The sequence below is a fragment of the Acartia tonsa genome, chromosome 8 (assembly GCF_053477335.1).
Source record: "Acartia tonsa isolate MP-2025a chromosome 8, ASM5347733v1, whole genome shotgun sequence".
NCBI classification, from domain to species: Eukaryota; Metazoa; Arthropoda; class Copepoda; order Calanoida; family Acartiidae; genus Acartia; species Acartia tonsa.
The window spans coordinates 13,538,877-13,556,425 of NC_137267.1; the positions used below are offsets into that span (position 1 = coordinate 13,538,877).

Sequence of the window (17,549 nt, forward strand, 5' to 3'; positions counted from 1 at the left end):
AGCTTCACAACGAGCGCAAAGCTCTGAAATGGTAGGACAAACGAATATTAACACTTGTAGAGTGTCAGAACTGAATAAGCAGAATAAAAATGTATAAAATATAAATTGTAAGTAAATTGATTGCAATGCTTAAAAAGAGGATACTGTTTAAGGACATACCTACATTTTTAAGACTTGATTATAGAGATGCTTCGCTTATAGCATTGTAATAAGAATCAGTATTAAAAAAAGCATATTAATAGGATAATTATATAAAATTTAAAAAATTGTCAAAAAGGTTAGAGAACAACCTTATAGGAATCATCATGCAAAGTTTGAAATGGATAGGACAATTCTAACATGTTAAAGGTTAATGTTAAAAGGTTAAGCAGCAAAAAAAACAGAATATTAAACTTCCTACTGTCTTTTATCTTAATTTTGTATTCTTGTTGTTACTGCGCTACTTATAGATAAAATTGTACCTGTTTTTGTTAACAATATTTACACCCAGGGATCCTAAGGTATGAGACAATGGATGATAAAATGATATACGTCTCTGATGATTATAAACAAAATAGCCTCTTCTGTAGATTAAAACTATTGACACTGAAAAAATGAACCAGCCAACCAAACAAAAGTTTTTAAGCAAGCAAAAATGTGATTATAAAAATGTTAGGTCCAAGTGAAATTAACATTCCAGTGTACTTTCCCTTCCTCATTTCTATCATTAATTGTATATATTTTAGTGTACACATGAGCATAATTGCCAATTTCGGTAATTTTGTGTTTTATATAATCTTGAGCTGATAATAGGGTGATAGTTATGGTATCATTATAGAAGCACAGCTACTCTATAACTAGGATATGTCCGTATGTACGTTTTTCATAGAAAATTACTGCATTTTTTAGTTTATTGACTGACAAAAATTAAATTATATTTATAGTTCATCTAACTTATTATTAGTTTGTATAAAATCTGCAAAATTATAGTGACTTTCATAAAGCTCCTTTTAGATTCTATCTTTAATGAAACATTCCTTACTTTAACTCATCAATTTAAACTCTTGGCGTACGGACTTTCAGGTAACGATTATAGAGTTGCTACGCTTCCTAAATCGTGTCTAACTGTAGGAATCATCAAGCAAAGTTTGATATCAATAGGACAATTCTAACATGTCTAAATTAACGAAAATAGATCAGACCGACCTTAATTACATAAAAGCTTTGTTTTTAAAAATATGTTGCTAGTTTGTTAGTATTGCGCGGCTCGTGTACATGACCGTTCTTGTTGGGCCTAATAATCTTTTAAATCTATAGTATGGGGCCTTAAATTAAGATGTTGTTGGCACTTGGATTGTACCACAAACATTTTCCAAATTAGTACAATAAAACTTGATTGTACGTTAAAAACAATTGACTAATCTATATATCATTACCTGGACGTTGCACCAGATTATCATGTACTCTAATAAAGTGAAACTTGCAGCTGGCTAAAACAACAATCACTTCAATCATCCCCCTTACCCTATTCACTCCCCTCATACTAGATGCGCTGGCAAAAAAATGAGATCCATATAGCAAGCAAAAAATACTGGTTGTAATATTGTTGACAAATTTTTACAGAAAGATTTTAATAGTAAGATATTTCAAAATATTTCAAGATATCTATTACTTGGGCTTGCAAAGAAAATGCTTTAGTATCTTAGGACGAGAAAGGTCTGTTTTGTAAGCATTTTTTATGTGGTTATTGCCAAATACATGATTGAACATTTAAAAACCGTGACTTTACAATACTTACCTTAAAGCAATTAAAAAATTTTTGTTGGACATAGCTGACAACTAAAGTGAAAGAATAGTGGGGCACGAGCTATGAATAACGCTACCCACGATGTGGGGACCCTGTTTGACTATTAATATTAACACCACCAAATCGATGCAAAAGTGCAAAAAGCATTTTGATAGCAGACGAAAAAGGTCCCCTCAACTTGGGCATGGCCGTTGTTTGGATGATACATCTATACTTTTACATTTATTGGCTGACATATCATCAATTTGAACTTATTATAATTTGAGTAAAATCTTTGTGTAGCAATAAAGAGGAAGATTTTATAGTTTTGATCAGGGAGGGAGGGGACATTTGACTATAAAATTATACTGGAACTAAAAGTACTACTACCATAAACCTTAATACTTCATATATTAGTTAAGGATTATGATATTATGATTAGACAATGACTGTTTATTACACTAACCCCCAAAGTTTTATAATAACGTTTTCTTATTAATTGGCTTAACAACTTTGGTGATTTAAGTGAATTTTGATTGGTTGATTCATTAAGTTGAGTGTTCAAACATTTTACCACTAATTTTAATCTATAAAAAGGGTAATTTTGTATATAATCATTGTGTATGTCCATCAATTTATCGGCAAATGTTTTATCCCTTTTGATCCCTGATTATAAGCAATCGAAGCAATAATGCTGAAGTTGTTACATAACAACTATGAGTCTTACATAATTAAGTTGAGGCCTAATAATATCATTTTAGAAATCTTTAAATGGTACACATGAACAATTTATTGTACACAGTAACCTAATTTTAACATTTATATAATAACATGTATATAAGATAAAGGTATATTCAAAAAAATTTCAATTGCCGACCTTGCATATTCAAAATGTTAAAAATTTAAACATTTCTATTTAGCAGAGTTTCATAAGTTTTTGTGTCTGCCTGTTAATCTGTCTGTAATGCTAGCATTGTCAGATTTGTATGACTTCAAAACCAAAATATTTAAAAAATAAATTTTGTTAATAATCCCTGTTTTGTTTGCTAAGACCTTGGCCCCTCGGACTAACAAAACTGAAATAATTCTAGTAGTTTATTTAAAAAAAAGATCTTAAAGACGATAATAGTTATTTCTCGCATCGTATTATAAACGGCTTTCCGCGGATATAGAATGTACAATTATAAGATTAAAACCAGTTTTTTAGCCCCGAGGTGCCGAAGGCACGGGCTAAAAAAAACAAGTTTTAATCTTATGATTGTACATTTTTATATTCGTAGAAAGCTGGATATAATACGACGCTAGACATAGTATTTTCGTATGGATGAAAACCGGTTCCTATCCACCGGATTCGAATGAATACGAGAAACAATATTACCTTTGTTAGCAACATAGATTAATTAAACAATAAAACGTTATGTCTAAATTTATTTCGAAAAGAGGAATGAAAAGAATATTAGAGTTATGATAATTGATTTTCTCGTATTCATTTGAATCCGGTGGATAGGAACCGGTTCTCATGAATACGAAAAAACAATGGTTAGCATCGTATTATATCCAGTTTTCTACGAATTTAGAAATGTACAATCATAAGATTAAAACTATTTTTTTTAGCCGGTGCCTTCGGCACCACGGGGCTAAAAAAACTAATTTTAATCTTATAATTGTACATTCTATATCCGCGGAAAGCCGTTTATAATACGATACAAGAAATAACTATTCTCGTATTCATTCGAATCCGGTGGATAGGAACCGGTTCTCATCAATACGAAAAAACTATGTCTAGCATCGTATTATATCCAGTTTTCTACGAATATAGAAATGTACAATCATAAGATTAAAACCAGTTTTTTTAGCCGTTGCCTTCGGCACCTCGGGGCTAAAAAAACTAGTTTTAATCTTATAATTGTACATTCTATATCCGCGGAAAGCCGTTTATAATACGATGCAAGAAATAACTATTACTGCACATTTCAAGCTTGTATTTTTTAGTCCATTTAAAAATCTCAGTATTCCTGATTTGATTTAATGGAAACTCATTTATAGTTGTTGTTGTTTCAATAGTTATTGAAGTTCCGTAATTGTATAATTTCCAATTTCACGTACTAAATTCCAGGAATATGGTATAGCCAACAAGTGAAATAAATCTAAAATAATATTTGGGGGGTAGATAAAAGGTCGTTTATCTAAGTTTTACTAAGTCGTGGTATATATTAAAATTTTTATTCAGAACAAGGATGACAACATCCATAAAAGGGAAGCATTGAAACGGTAGGACAAACGGACATTAACACTTGTATAGTGTCAGAACTGAATAATCATAATATAAATGTATAAAAGTCAAAGCAAAATTGTAAGTTAATTTGTTGAAAAACTGCTTGATACGGAATAATGTTTATGGACATACTTACATTTTTAAGACTTAACTAAAGAGTTGCTGCGCTTAAAATATTGTACATTATTGTCCCAGGAATCAGTATACTAAAAATCAGATCAATGGGATAAATAGATCACATAAAAATTTGTTGTTAAAAAAGTTAAAAAATCAACATGTTTAAAATGGATGTACGGACATTTTAGTGATGATTATGAAGTTGCTACGCTTATAAATCGTACCTAACTACTAGAGGAATCACCATGCAAAGTTTGAAATCGATAGGACAATTCTAACATGCCTAAATTAACGAAAAAAGCTATCCGTTACGGACGGACGGACGTACCCTAATTATAGAAAAGCTTCGCTTTTAAAAACTACTTAATAATCATAATTATAAAAGGACAATAGAAGCCAAACTGTTTGAAATCATGGGTGAAATATACAGCCAAAACGTTTAAGAAGAAAAGCAATGCAGAAAGTTAAAAAAACAAAGAAAAAAGTATGAGAATTACCCCTTAATATAACTCAAAATTATTGGTGGACAAGTTTAAGCACTGATAGTTTTTACTAGCTAACCAAGACATAATGGAACATACACATTAATAAAACTTTGGATACCAGCAAAGCATAGTTACAATTAGTTATTTACTTTTTAGTTAAAGCAAAAATGCACTGATCATTTTAGCCAAAGTTTCATGGAGATTGTTATCCTAGTTTAAAATTTGCGCGCTTTATAAGAAGTTTAGACTCGAAGTGATTGCTTGCATTGTAAATGATTCATAATACAAAAATCCGGTTAACAAGGATGATAACAACCATACAAGCAGCTCAACTTTTGAAATATCTATTTAACCTTAAAACATTAGTTTTAAATATTAGATATAAAATCTTTTGAGCATTTAAACTAATTAATTGATTTTAAATTATATTACCTAGTAAAAGTGGAAGGATGTGTGATTGTTTGTGTGTGTCATTCTAATAATTGATTTACAGCACAGCTTCTTGTGGGTCATGCTAAGGTTTTTTTAATGAACTTTGGACAGACTAACTCAACCTAATTAAATAAAAAGGCCCATAGAAAAAAATTAACCCCTTAACTCCATGACCCCTTAAAATAATTTTAATTTCATTTCCAGTATGGCTTCGAAACCGATTATTAACGGCTGGATTTGAACCGGTTCTCTGTCTGCCCGGGCCTTCAGACCCAGGGGGACAACAAATCTTGTTTTAATCATATAATTTATCATTTTAATATTCGCGAAATACTGTCTTATTACCATGCGATGAATATATATTTCGAAATTATTAATTGCTTGCCTCCTCTCTCTGTTTACAATGTCCCTAGATGCCTTTAGGGGCTCAGTAGCCAGTACAACTATACAAGTAAATAAATGAATTTTATTATTGATGAGTAAGTTCATATACATCTCTAATTAATGCCTGAGGAGATGGTTGATAACATCACACAAACGGTCACATATTTGTATCAGATCCTGTTATAGCAATATTCTTCTACATAGTAATTATATAAACATACGTATATATGTATTGCTTTATCATCATTAGAAATTTAATTATATAGGTAATATATCTGCTAACTTTTTATAAATACTTAAAAAATCGATAGTCAAAAGCAGTGGCATGCACTGGGTTTTACGTTGGGGAAATCTTTGGCACCCCTGAAACTAATATCACGGGGGGTGTAATCTTTAAAACAGAACACAAGAGTGGTGTTATTTCATTGTCAGGGGGTGGATACACTCCGTACATAATCAATATATCAAAAATTCAAATTTTTAAAAATTCTTATTAAAATATCTGCTACAATTTTTGTTAAAGTAGCCATATAGTTGACATAACCCATTGAAATTCAAACATGTTTAACCTAATTTACAAAAGAAAAGCTATCCGTTACGTGCCATACGGACAAACAGACAGGCCGTCAATCATAAAACAAGGATGACAACATCCATAAAAGCGAAGCTCTGAAACAGTAGGACAAACGGACATTAACACTTGTATAATGTCAGAACTGAATAATCAGAATGCGAATGTATAAGAGTCAAAGGAAAATTGTAAGTAAATTTGTTGAAAAACTGCTTGATACAGGATAATGATTATGGACATACTTACATTTTTAGGACTTGATTATAGAGTTGCTTCGCTTATAATATTGTACTTTGTTGTCCCAGGAATCAGTATACCAAAAATCAGACCAATCGGATAATTAGGTCACATACAAATTTGTTGTTAAAAATGTAAAAAAAATCAACATGTTGAAAATGGACGTACGGACATTCTGGTAATGATTATAGAGTTGCTACGCTTTGTAACTCGTACCTAACTATTACAAGAATCACCATGCAAAATTTGGAATCAATAGGACAATTCTAATATGCCTAAATTAACGAAAAAAGCTATTTAAAAAAGTAAAAAAAATCAACATGTTTAAAATGGACGTACGTACATTTTGGTAATGATTATAGAGTTGCTACGCTTTCTAACTCGTACCTAACTATTACAGGAATAACCATGCAAAATTTGAAATCGATAGGACAATTCTAACATGTCTAAATTAACGAAAAAAGCTATCCGTTACGGACGTACGGACTGACGGATGTACGGACGGACCGACCCTAATTATAGAAAAGCTTCGCTTTTAAAAAGCAATACAAAGTTTTGTTTAAAAATTCGTATACAAAAATTGTTTGGTGTTGATTCAAGTACGCAGTTTTCATACAATAATAAAAGCTAATTGCCAAAAGACATAGGGAAAAGACAAAGAACGATAAATGGATCTTTACCTCAAAGTTTTTTTTATAGGGAGGATGGGGGAGGGGAAGAGTCTAAAGTGGTATCAATAATCTTAATTTGTTATGAGATGGCTGGTTTTAACAATTTTTTTCTCTAGAAAATATCATTTCATAGAAAAAAACTTTATTGTGATATTTGTGTAATAAACAATCTAGAACCCTTAAATTTAGACTAATGAGGCTATGGGTTGAACTGGTTCCAGGGACAATTTTTCTAGTAATTAATTACAGAATGGTTATGTCAGTATGCTGGTAATCTAATTTTCAAATGAATGCTTTTTTTCTTGGAACTTTTTTCTTATTTTATAGTTTTCTAAATTTTATTAACACACCATTTACAATTTCATTCAATTTTTCTGGATAAATCTGGATTTCATGGCGTTTTAGCAAAAACTCTTAAATTGAATTAATTGCCCATTGTCCCCTCCCTTACTCCCTGTTATTAGGTCATAAGATATGTATAAAATTTACTTATTGATTTGCAAAAAATAAGAAACATGTGCTATAATCCTTATAACAAAGAAACAGGAGGTCTGTCTTTTTGTCTGTACCGAAGGATCTCGCTAACCGCTGAACATATAGGGTTCTCCTTTACAGAGTAGCTTTTCATAGGTCCTTGGAAAGTTTATAACTATTTTTGGGGAGGGTACAACCACCCTCCCAAGAGAAATTATCCCTAGAAAAAAATACCCCTCCCCCCCCAAAAAAATATCCATCCCCAAAAATGTTTGTTTCTTCTTTAATCTAAAATAAAATCTAAAAAAATAGTTATCAAATTTAACTCCCTCCGTCTCAAGTGCTCCTAGAGGCCTCTAGGGGGCGAATCCGCTAGTAAAATTATTTCATGAATGTCCGAACACCCAGTATTCTTCTTTACTAGATGACCTTGGCTGGGAGGCCCCAAAATTTTAGACATATTTTTATGATTCTTAGTATAGCCCAGATTTTACATTTGAAGCCTAGGGTTTTAAAGGGTTAGGCTTGTTAATTTTGATCATTGCTAAAAAGAATATCAATGTTTGTCCCATGACTTTGGTATAATAATATTTGCTAGCATCTCAGAATCTATAAGAGGCATATATACTTTATTCTGAACAATCTTTAAGAACCCTAATTGTAGATCAGCTTAGCTACTTAAAATGTCAAAAATTTGCAATGATTGTTTGTAAGGGCTCAGTGTTTGGACTTTGTGGCTATTTATGTCCATCCAAGTGTCCAATAAAACCTGCAAAATTTTCTTTTTTATTTACATTTTGAAGCAGAGATTGGCAGATATATCAAATTGAGATGGTTAAAAAAATCCTGGTAATATCCTCTTAGAAATATTTTTTTCCATTTTGAAAATTTTTATACCCCCCGACAGAACTATGAACTCTGGCCGCGGCGCTCGGCCTCTTTTCTGCCTAGCCGCAGCGCTCGGCTCCCTAACCTAAAGCCTAACCTAAACTAAAATAGTTGTTCTGTCGGGGGGGGGGGGAATCCCTCAGGGACTAACAAAACTAGTATTAATTTTTTGATTTTAATATTCGTGGAAAATTGTCTGCAATATGATGCTATACATGATATTTCAGTATGGCTGAGAACCTTTTTTAATCCAGGGATATTAATTGGTTTTGATATATTTCTAGAGTTTGATATTTGCAGAATTTTTATGTTCATAATATTTCGTATATTTCGCAGATTCGTGAAAACACGATTCATCCTAACAAGTTCATTCAAGGGTGGTTAAAATAATTTTTTAAAAAAGATTTGAATATAATTTTTAAGTTTCCTAATTTCATAAAGTACAGTAAATTTTTTAATGTCTGTCCATATAGATCTTGCTAACCACTGAACCGATTCTCTAATTTAGGGTATCTTTATTTTAGTCATCGGCAGGTTTTTTGCTATTGTTTTTTTAAATACATGATGTCTTAAAGTTAATAAATTTATTATGGATTTAGCGGCTTGTATGCAAGTATTTATTTTAGGCAACCAGCTTTTAAAAGCAGGAATTGAATACTAGTCAACCCAACCACTAAATTAATATAATTCTAGCGGCTATGCGCCTAGTGGCTTTGTATTTAATAAAAAGAAACTGGGCATAAAAAAGCCTTACAACACATGAAGACTTAAATCTAAATATCTAAACCATCATGGAACCTATGTGAAGCTTGACCAAAATTGAGAACTAAATCGGTTTTGGGATTAGCAAGATATAGAAACAAAATGGGATATTTAAAAATTATATAATATAAATATAAAAATGTGAACCACCCTAGTTGTGCACGCGAAGTGATTCTTAGTATAAATATAGCCCATTTCTATGGATTCTAGCGACCATTTATTTTTGTATTACTACTGATTTACAGAAAATCAAATTATTTAATCATGTTGTAACAGAACAATTTAAGACTGTCAAAGAAACCGAATTGTGACCATAAAGCAATTAATCAAATTTTAGCACACAATGGTTTAAATTGCGATTTTTTTAAAAACGAAGCTTTTCTATAACTAGGGTCGTTCCATCAGTCCGAACTTTATAATCGTTACCAGAAAGTCCGTATGTCCAAACATGCTGATTTTTTACTTTTTTGACAACAAATTTTTATGTGATAAGTTTTCCGATTGATCTGATTTTGTAATTCTGGTTATAAGGACAACAAAGCATCTCTATAGTCAAGTTCTAAAAATGTAAGAATGTCCCTAAACATTATCATGTATTTAAATAGTTTTTCCACAAATTTACTTACAATTTTGTCTTGACTTTAATAAATTTATATTCTGTTTATTCAGTTCTGACACTCTACAGGTGTTAATGTTCGTTTGTCCCACCGTTTCAGAGCTTCGCTTGTATGGATGTTGTCACCCTTCTATATTTACAAGGACATCTGTATTCATTTCTAAACTTATACTTTAAAATAGAAAAATTTATCTTGGGTGTTTGTTTAGTAAAATCCACGTGGTTATTTGCAGGCGATATTTCAGATTTGTCCAGAATGATCAAATCAGCGGTTACAGCTGCTAAAAAGCCGCGTGGCTGCCATCCCTCTTACCAAGTTTTGTAGCTTCAAAGTTTTTTTTGCCATTAAATTTCCATTGTGTTTTTGTTACTTATTTAACTGCAACCCTTTTTTAGTGACGCAACTTATACATTTATGGTAAGTTTGTCAGTCACTCTGTCTGTAAAAATATATTTTATGTCTCTAACCTGTATAGTGTATAGGGATGAGGTAAATTATAATTAATTTTGAAGGTGAAGGTTGTTTCGTTTTCTTGTTTATTACTTTAGGTAAGCTTAGGTTAGATAATATTGGGTACTGAGTAGCCACGCAAGGTTGGACACTGCAGGCATAGGCCCCGCAGGGATAAGTCATAGAAAAAACTTAACCCACCAATCCGCAATTCAATTTATTAAATATAAAGGTATTACTCAGGCACTTTCTGTAAAAGCATTGGTGCAGAATATAAACTTATAACTCAGTATAATAATAATTGTATAAGTATAGATGTATAATCCAGACAACTACCTTACCTAAGTGACAGATACCCTATTTGTCTGCTAGAAAAAATATTTCTGTTCTTTTTTTATGGACTTGGCTGTGTTTATATTTGCGACTCTATTAGTTATTTTCAAAGACCCTAATCGGGACGGGGAGTTACATATAGCTCATTTGTGTACTTTAATACTAAAATTATCAATTATTCATTCTCCCTCTAGAATAATGCCGGACTTCTTTTGGACATGTTCGTCTTAGTTTGATATTACATCATAAAGATACAAGATAGGGGTTATTTAATGTCTTGTTCTGATAAAAGTTGTAGTGTAACATTTTTATTAAACCAAGAACGATACTGTGCATTACTACCAAGATCGTAAACCATATTTTCTTGTTGAATCTGTATCAAAGAGTATTATTCTTTTTGAAAGATAAAAAAATACCTGTAGATAATCCTCTATTTTAAGCATTATTATTAAAGTGCCTTTTAATGAAAAATAACTAAAAAAAATAAATTTGATTCCTTTTCCTCCTATTTTTAGAAATTTTGTAGATAATCAAAGAAAATTACTTTTTTCTTTCATCTTTATAGGTTTTTTACGTCGTTAATGTAAAAATATTAATAAAAAATTATTTTTGTCCAATTCCCTTTCTTCCCATGACCCATGGAGGGTAGGGATATAAGTCTATAATTTAAACCAGTACCTAGAGATCAGACTTTTCTAATAATAATTTTCTACAAAAATATAATTGGTGATGTACATCAGTTTATCGTCCATTTATCGATCCCTACCACGGCCAAACTTGTTAAATTCCTATCATGAAAATATTCCCAAAACATTTGTTTGTTATTTATCAGATGGTCTAGACTTCATGTCAATATAACATTAACAAGGACAATTACATCAAGTTGTGTCAAAGCTTTGGAAACAGTTCAATAGTAACCAAAATTAGAAAACGGAAGATGAATTCTACACCCCCCCTCCTAGATAAAAAAAAATTGGTATTCAACCAGTAGCAGTTACTTTGGGGGCGGGACAGTATCATTTTAAATACAACACTCTGTATTTTTGCAAACACTGTATAGATTAGTTCTCAATTTAGGAGAAGCTGCATAGGTTTTACTTTTAGACCATCAATTTGTTCCCTCCTTCACCTTTAATTAAAGATCATCTAGATGCTGGAAAGTATATGATAAATTACAAACTGGCGCAGAAATAATCTTTAGAAAAGCTACGATTTTGAAAACTTATGATAAATATTTGAAGGAAACACCCTAACTATAAGAATGACAACATGCATAAAAGCAAATCTCAAACAAGACGACAATTACACTTAACGTGCAATAACTTTGTAGAAAATTGAGGTCAAAATATCTGCATAATCTAATAATAATATAGTTATTGTTGTTTATATAATGTATTGTACAAATGTAAAATTGTTACATTTGTAATCATGCAAAGTTTCAATTTAATTGACAACTCTTCCATATCTAAATTAACGTTCAGCGTTACCCTTCAAGTGTTAAGTCGTGCAAGAACATCCCCCTATTTTGAAAAGAATAAAAAATAAAAGGTTGTAGTTCTTCTTGTTTTTCTTTACTTTTGGTCAGGTCAGGTTATTTTATATTAGGTGCAGCGTAGCACCGCCGGGTTGATTTAATAATTAATATATATAATTTTAGAGAAGATTCGCTTTTATAAATATTATTATAACAAGTTAAACTTGAATTATACAGAGATAGCAATGATTAGTGTGATAGCAGTTTATTCTTAATATTTAGAGATGCAAAACTTCTGTAAAAGTATTGCCTTTCCATTAAAATATTATTTTTTAGTACAGCTTCGAAACCGATTAATATGCGGTGGTTCTCAGCCACAATGAAAAATCATGTATAGAACCTACTTATTACAGACAATTTCCCACGAATATTAAATAAAAAACTTAAAATTAATACTAGTTTTAATCTTATAATTTTTCATTTTGATATCCACAGAAAGCTGTCAATAATACGATGCGATAAATTACTATTCTCACACACTTTTAGGAAAGAAACAGCTAAACTAAATACACAGTGTTTGTATAAGAAATCGGCTTGTTATCGGGTTCAAATGTCGATCTAACACTGTGTCATAACTTTAGACGTAACACGTTAGGTCAGATGTACGAAATTCAAACAGAGCACAAGGAATGCCTTGGCCAAAACAGGCACAAATTTTACATGTATTGTACCAAGGTGGTTATTAAAAGGATGGTTGTCTTTAGGACATTTGTCATCAAAAATAAATATTTCATTAGCAAAATTTAGCTAATCCTCTATATGTCATACAAGTAAACAAATAAAGTATAAGAAAAGAAAAGGTTGGGTCCGAAAGGAAATGATAAAGCTTAATGAAAATTGAACATTTTTTTATGAATATGCTAAGTTTAGAATCAAAGAATAGTTTTCAGTGATGTTTACATTAATTTGATGACATACTACAAGAGACAGAATATTGCATATTGCTCTGTAATATCCCTGTAAACTTGACCTAGTCTACTTTTGATGAATTAATCTTCAAATCAAAGGGCACAAACTCAAGTTATTGGATGGCTCAAAATCACAGCAAATTCTAAGCGAGTAACGATCTGCTATAGAAGTGTAATTATTGGCCTTAAAGAACCAACTCGAAATAAAAAGTTATATTGTAGTCGTGATGGTTCTGAGCAGTAAAAAAGGGATCTGAACTATTTCATTTATTTAGGAAGTACCCAAAGTTTTGATTATAACTGCATATCTTAATCATCTGGTCATAACTTTTATTCCCTTTTGATTGTTTGGTTTCAATCGAAAAGTGTAAAATTTTTTCAACTAGTAATTCTATTCTAAACGTTGGTAAAATACTCAAATTTAAATTTACCATACAATTCATTTGAGGGGGGAGGGGGGTTTTCCCCGGCTTTTAAAATATTTGTATTTTCCTTCCATTACTTCCTGGTGAATTGTGACTCAACATGTACTTGAATATTTTTATATTTAGACTCAATCAATATTTAAATCTCAATACGCACAAATCGAATGATCAGAGATATATCAATAGTAGAAAAATATACAAAAATTTCTATTTCAAACGCAATGGATTTATTACAACTTGAATGTTACACCAGAGTTTTATGTTCTCTATTAAAGTGAGACTCGCAGTGGGCTTAAATAACGATACCCTCCATCCCCTCCTACTGGATGAACAAACTGTTCAATAAGTAATGTGCATGTTAGCAACATAAACTTTTGACAATTTTCCCCTGTTATAATATCCACGTATATTCTATCCATTTTTATAGTCTCCCATCACTCAAAAGTTAAATCTCAAGAGGCACAAGTCGCGAGATCAAGGACATGGCACTAGGAGAAAACTCTTCAAAAATTTCTATTTTAAACGCAGTCGCACAATGGATATATTAATACTTGGATGTTAAACCAGATTTTCATGTTTTCTATTCAAGTAAAAGTCGCAGCAGGCTAGATAACGATACCCCCCCTCCTCCTCAACATCCCCTTTTACTGGATGAACGAATTGACCAATAATTGTGTTTCATGTTAGCAACCTAAATTGACTAACAATTTCCCCCTGTCATAATATTGTCGTATATTCTACATCCATTAGTCGCACAATTGGACAAATACGAAAAAGTTGATGTTTTCAGACGAGATTGTTACTTGCGACTTATAGTTCCTCTGATGAATAAACAATAATGTGTCCATCCAGAGACGACTTGCGAAACAATATTTAAGTCCCATATCTATCAATCGCTAATTACCTTAGAAATTTTACATTTATTAGAACAGTATGTGTACTTTGTTTTAGAGATCTTACAGACATCCAACTATTCTAGTATGTGCTAGCATGAAAAAATAAGTAGGTTGCATTATTTATTGTAATAAAAGACTAGTAGGTAATTAACACAAAAAGTACATATTTGGCATCAAGATTCATTTCTAAAATTGGAAATATAAATATGTTGTTCAGATTTCTCTTTTTAAGTAATTAACATTTGCATGCTAGTATTTGAAAAAGGAGTATTTTTGGCTCCTAAAGGATAAAATAAGGAACATGGATAAAATTCCTGGTAAACAAATATTAAATCATTACTGTCAAATAAAGAAAAGATAAAATGTAAGTTTTAATAATTTTCCAAAACACATTTTCACAACACTAAAAAGATTAGGTAACATTTACATTATAGGATGTTTTCAGAGAAGCTTTTTTTTTCCATGTTGACATGGTAAGACATTGGAAAACATTTTTGAACTCTCAATAATTTTTTAAAAAACATCAAAATCTAAAAAATAAAAAAAATATGACGCAAGCTTCATGTAAATCAATAATACTTTTTAGACTATGTAAAAATGGTTGGTTATGTTTTAATATTTATTTTGCAGAAAAATTGTCCCTGATATTTTTAAATTTAAGAATGGAAGGTGGCTCCCTTATATCCAACTTGGTATCTCTCAGCTTCTTGGAAGAAAATGTACATCCTGAAAAGTTTAGAATTTTTTTTTAAAATGCAAAAAGAATTTCTTATACAATTAAAAAGAGCATTTTTCTGTAGACTAAGCTCTTGCTAACCGCTTGGTCGACATATTTCTCCTTTTTAGTGAAGCTTATTAGTTGTCCAGGAAAGATTTGTAACTATTTTGGGGACAAAACTACCACCTATCTAAGAGAAATGCTCTGGAAAAATACCCCCCTCCCCCATTCCTTGACATTCTATTAAACGGAAGAGTGACCTTGTCATTTTTAGCCTAGCTGCTATGCTAAAATATGGAGGTTTCCCTCAAAATTTCGAGTAGAGCACAGAACCCAGGAGAGTAGTGGAGGTTTTTTGTTTGTTTGTTTAATACTTGACATCAAGTCATGTTAGGTTACATTGGATACCTACTAGGTAGCCCTGCATGGGTTATGAAAAGCACTTAACCTAACCCCTTATTTTCAAAAGTTAGGAGAGTTCAGTAATTGATAGTTAATATGAAGGATAACACTAAAAGTAGATAATGCACACTGTACCTGTCATTTTTAATTCCAAAAAGTTTATCAAAAAGTGGGTAAAGTTTTGCAGCATGCTGTTTGTTCTCTTCCACTCCCATCTTGCCAATGCACATAAAGTAAGCATTCCCGCAGGGATCAGACGTCCCACCATACATTATGGCCTAATAGTAATAAATATTTAAGTATAGATGTATAATCCAGACAACTACTGGCCCAAGTGATGGAGACCTTAACCGTCTGCTAGCAAATTGCTTTCTGTTCTTTTGTAGGGACTTAGCTGTGTTTATATTTCCGACGATATTAAATGATTTCAAAAACCGACTACAAAATCGGGAATTAATATATTGCAAACATAAAGACAGATAAAACACTAACCAGACTTTATAGATGATGATTTATAAATAAGGTTTGTTTTTTAATAGGTATGCAACATTGCATACATACAGCATTGTAAAGGAATACCTATAATCTTTATGGAATGGGCATTGCATATCCTTAAAATAAAGTAACAGGATCTCTGTCTGTACCGAAGGGTCTCGCTAACCGTCGAACCGATATGGTTCTCCTTTACAGAATAGCTTCTCATACGTCCTGGGAAGGTTTATAGCTATTTTGGTGGTACCCTCTCAAGAGAAATCAAATAAAGAATCATAACTAGCGGAGAAAAATTATTTTCTAGTAAACATCTCAGCTTAACATAGATTGAAAAGAAAACATTTTAAATGCCTCTAGTGGCGTAGCCACGGGTATAAAACTATGACAATACCTGGTCAGGAACGACATGCACAACTACATAGGATTCTGGCTTCCCTGTGCAATAATAACCTTTTTATCTCAAGGCCTGTGAAACTATTTGATAAGAGTTCAACGATAAGCAATGCAGGCGTGAACAAGGTTTTGCCATGGGGTTGTAACAAACCTTGAAGGGATGAAAATTGGAGAAGACACGCCCCTTTCGCACGCTTAGGCTTATAAGTAAGGAATGATTCACTTAAAGTGATTGTGGAGCAATATTAAAGTTAGTGTAAAAAAGTGTAGAGCTCAGGCAGTCCAACTATTTGGAGACCATCATTTTATATGTCCAAAGGACCATAGAAATGACGACAAAGCAATAAAAAAATCTGAATTGGTGGAAGAAGTGCTATATATACCTATGCCTTTTTTTCTAAAAAATAAAATAAAGAATAAATAACAAAATGAGCTTCCCCCTCCCCCCCAAGCATTTCTATTTAATGCCACACCTTGAGGTGCTCTAGCCATATCTAATTTAAAGTTTTTTTTCCTGTGGTTTCAGCCATAGCAGCTGACAGCTCCTTTAAAGCCGCTTCTAAATCAATAGCGGAAGCTTTCACATTTGTCTCAATACGCAGATGAGGCATTTTGTAATCTGGAAACATGTAAAAAAATACTAAAAATTTTGTAGTCGAAAATTATTGATTGTGATTAAAGGGGGTGACTGAATGAAATACACCGCTTTAACTCCTGAAAGACTTCTCCAATTAGACCCAATACCCCAAATTTAAAGCCTTCAGCATCGATAACAAAAAAAGTTATAGGCTTCCTAAAATGATATTTTAGGGAGTTAAAATCATTAAAAAATTTTCAGCTCTCATATCCAGGGTTGTCATTTTGGGCGGGCGATTTTGGGCCGCCCAATATAAGGTCCTTTTGGGCAGTTTTGGGCACCCCCCTTTTGGGGGGAGAGAAAAAGGGAAGGGGGTGAAAAAAGAGGGGGGGCGGGGCCTATTTTTTAGGTGATATTAGCTATTATATAAAGGGGGAGGCGGATGTGCCACTTTTTGAAACCAAAAGTAAAACGTGCATGATCTCAGCCCATAAAAGAGTTATAACTCTAAAATTCTGCACAGCAGTTGCTTTTGTGGAGAACAATATGGAACTGTGAAGAATCGGCGGCGGAAACGTCGCTTCCGCCGAAAACCGCCGTTTCCCGCCGAATTTTTTTTGCCTTTTTTCGCCAAATTAGACAGTTCTCAATCATCTGAGATAAACTTTTTTTCTCATAAAAATTTTTCTTATATTTTCACGTGACACTTGTAATATTTCAAACATGTCAATATTAAAAAAAAA

General features: G+C 32.0%; 2 protein-coding genes across 3 annotated transcripts in view; both read right to left on the minus strand.

Annotated features, from left to right (window-relative positions):
• The window catches only part of LOC145326043 (ubiquitin carboxyl-terminal hydrolase 8-like), a 236,124-nt gene that overhangs the window by 189,737 nt on the left and 28,838 nt on the right, over window positions 1–17,549 (minus strand). The gene's annotated exons all lie outside the window — the stretch shown is intronic.
• On the minus strand, window positions 14,332–16,871 carry LOC145326055 (macrophage migration inhibitory factor homolog). 2 transcript variants are annotated; one of them, XR_013881734.1, is made up of 5 exons: window positions 16,743–16,871; window positions 16,228–16,270; window positions 15,480–15,622; window positions 14,804–14,950; window positions 14,332–14,627 (listed from the first exon to the last, which is right to left on the minus strand). XR_013881734.1 is itself a non-coding variant. In XM_080169153.1 (4 exons), the coding sequence occupies exons 1-4, from the start codon at window positions 16,856–16,858 to the stop codon at window positions 14,881–14,883; spliced, it is 372 nt and encodes a 123-aa protein (XP_080025279.1). In that variant the 5' UTR covers window positions 16,859–16,871; the 3' UTR covers window positions 14,332–14,880. The 2 variants fall into 2 exon arrangements, 1 of the variants encoding a protein (XP_080025279.1); XM_080169153.1 differs by having other exon boundaries at window positions 14,332–14,950.

What these genes read in the sequence shown, in the direction of transcription:
- LOC145326055 (XM_080169153.1), bottom strand. Translation starts at nt 16,858, where the DNA reads ATGTTTCCAGATTACAAAATGCCTCATCTGCGTATTGAGACAAATGTG. An exon ending in GCTATGGCTGAAACCACAGG is followed by an intron (nt 16,271 to 16,742) that starts AAAAAAAACTTT and finishes TTATTGCACAGG; the next exon opens with GAAGCCAGAATCCTATGTAG. An exon ending in TGCATGTCGTTCCTGACCAG is followed by an intron (nt 15,623 to 16,227) that starts GTATTGTCATAG and finishes TATTACTATTAG; the next exon opens with GCCATAATGTATGGTGGGAC.